Source organism: Vicia villosa, linkage group LG2 (genome assembly GCF_029867415.1).
Source record: "Vicia villosa cultivar HV-30 ecotype Madison, WI linkage group LG2, Vvil1.0, whole genome shotgun sequence".
NCBI classification, from domain to species: domain Eukaryota; kingdom Viridiplantae; phylum Streptophyta; class Magnoliopsida; order Fabales; family Fabaceae; genus Vicia; species Vicia villosa.
Window position 1 is genome coordinate 203,630,734 of NC_081181.1, and position 2,959 is coordinate 203,633,692.

General features: G+C 30.5%; 1 protein-coding gene across 1 annotated transcript; it reads left to right on the top strand.

Annotated features, from left to right (window-relative positions):
- Nucleotides 1-1,454: 1,454 nt before the first annotated feature.
- Nucleotides 1,455-2,268, top strand: LOC131651110 (probable 2' cyclic ADP-D-ribose synthase BdTIR). The gene is made up of 2 exons (XM_058920779.1): nucleotides 1,455-1,939; nucleotides 2,133-2,268. Exons 1-2 carry the CDS (start codon nucleotides 1,455-1,457, stop codon nucleotides 2,266-2,268), a joined length of 621 nt encoding a protein of 206 aa, XP_058776762.1.
- Nucleotides 2,269-2,959: the final 691 nt, after the last annotated feature.

The window sequence follows — 2,959 nt, forward strand, 5'->3', positions numbered from 1 at the left end:
ATACTTATCTTGAATACCTCGGCTTTGAGGCGACCTATGTCGTGCCTAGACTTGGAAATGGTTCACGCCCGACTCGGATATGACAGACCCACCACCCTTGAGGTTAACCACCAATTTTTGAGATGTATTCAGTCCCCTAAACATGAAGCTTAGAAGGTCGAAGTGTTTAAGAGCGAAGTCATCCGAACTAACTCGACCATGCTCTAATTTCAGCCATTGCAATTTTTTGAGATGTACAAAATTTTAACATTAGTTTATTATGTTGCGAAAGTTTAATTCATTCCGTAAACCAAACCTCCATTTGTATAAAAAAAAGGGAAAAAAAAATATGCACTATCAGTGTAAAATAATTTTACACATAACCAATCAACAACGTGTATCGCATCAAATCACACTTAAAATTTAAAAATACTTTAGTAATTTAGTAATTTATTGATTTTTAATTGAGTGACAATTTACCCTGTGTGTGGATATTCATTAACAGTAGAAAACACTTTTACTCTTGAATTCAAATAATGTTAATAACAACAATAATATTGGTCGGAGCCTAGGTTTATTTTGATATAGAATTCCTTCCCGAACAAGCCAACAAATTGTAAGGAAAGTTGTTATTAGTTATGACTTAGAATTGTCAATTGAATGGGTCAAAGGAAAAAAAGCCCGTTAATAATAATTAGAGTCTACATCCTTCCCATTAATGTTTATATAGTAAACATATACACATCTATACATACGGTTTATTGACTAATCAAGAATCTAAGCATGTTGTCATATCAAGCTAAATGCCAAAATGCAAATGATAAAAAAGATTATAAACAACATTCTTGGCGAAGACAGTACGAAGGTACTTTGAACCTATGAGGAAAAACAAGGGGACAAGACACAAACATAATGTTTCATTTAGTTTTCCAAATACTGAAAAATTACGTTCAAAAAATCAACTTCATGTATAAATAATCAGTGTTCACAATATAAACAAGAAAAATAATAACAACAACAACCACATAACGTGTTTGAAAAGTTATTAGTTATTACTACTTGACATCGTGAGTATAGTTCCTAGAGAGTCAAGTTTTATTCAACAAAATCGTTAAGAAAATCTTTTGAATTTCAATATTTTTTCCATGGATTCAAATTCATACTCAGCTTGTTTGTCAAGGTAAAATTACTTGAATGAATATCCCACTAATCAAAATAATTTTTATTAAGACCAAAAAAAATAGAAGATATGAATATTTCTTCTCCTATAAATACTACACATTATTAGCAATAAATGCAAAATACACCAACCCTAACTTAAACTAAACTTTAATCTCTCTTCATCAATTTATTATCATATACTTTATTTTTGTTCTATCAGAAATTGTTTTTTATCGAGTCTAATAATATCGATATTTATCAGTTGAGTTAGGGTTTACAGATATTCTTACGACCATATTTTTTATTCCTTCAACATGCAGACTTCTTTGGCAATGAAGAGTTTATTCAATTATCATAGAAACACTGCACAAATGTTAGCAAAACGTTTGATAGAACCATGTGATGTGTTCCTCAACCATAGGAGCCCAGACACAAAGAGAACAGTGGCAACTCTTCTCTATGACAATCTTAGAATGCATGGTTTCAACCCTTTCTTGGATGAGAAAAACATGAAACCAGGTGATAAATTGTTCGATAAGATCAACGGCGGGGTCATTGAGTGTAAGATCGGGGTGGCGGTTTTCTCGCCTCGGTATTGTGAGTCTTATTTTTGTCTCCATGAGCTTGCTCTTTTGACAGCTTGTAAGAAGAAGGTGATTCCCATATTTTTTGATGTTAAACCTTCTCAACTAAGTGTTGTTAAAAATGGAAATTGGTCGGAGGAGGAACTGCGGCGGTTTAGATGGGCTCTTGATGAAGCTAAGAACACTGTTGGCCTCACCTTCAATTCTTCAAAAGGGTATAAATTTATTCTTTTATCTGTAGACGAATTTGTAATAACCACACACAATCGTGAGAGTTAGGGTTTGATCTCTGATGTTTGCGTTCAACTTGACAATATCGGTTTTTGTCAATTGAGTTATAATTTGCAGATGGATATTGAATGAATGTTTTATGGATGTTATACTAATTTTATTCTTTGTGAAATGCAGGAACTTGGGTGAATTTGTGGCTAATGCTTCTGAGATAATCATTGAAAGCATGAAAGAACATCAGAATGAAGAACAGATGAAACAGTTGACTCGGAATCATTTTCAGAAACACATGCACTTGCCAATTCCTGCTTAGAAATTGACCTAAAGGGATCTAACCATTCATTTAAAGGATAGTTTAAACAAATAAAAAATAACTTTGATTATTGTTACAAACTCACCCAAATACTAAATAATTTGATTTTTCTTTTACAATTCACAAACACCAAATAATTTGAATTTTTTTATTCCTTGATTTAATCATTATTTCAATAAGTTCACTATCAATGTATTAATGGGTGTCTCGACATTCTTCCATTGTATTCTCTTACATAAATAATACAATATTTTATTACATATTAATCTAATCCTTGAAATAAATAAATAAATATATATATATATATATATATATATATATATATATATATATATATATATATATATATATATATATATATATATATATATATATATATATATATATATATATATGACACCACAAGAAATTTGAGATGTACCGATAGCAAAAATCCTTTGGTAAAAGTAAAATAAACCGATGGTAAAGGTCAAAAAACCTAATACCAACGGACGTTAATTTGCTTCCGTCAACTAAAATTTCCTATACCTACAACAAATTGCCGTTCCAATATTTTATACCAAGACAAATTTTATAGCTGTTGTGATATAATCCAAGGTGTGTATCCCAAGCCAAAAGTTAATTAGGTTTAGGGTTTATTACTTAGTACACAAGTTTGTTGTATATAAATAGATATATTCTTGGCTTTAAT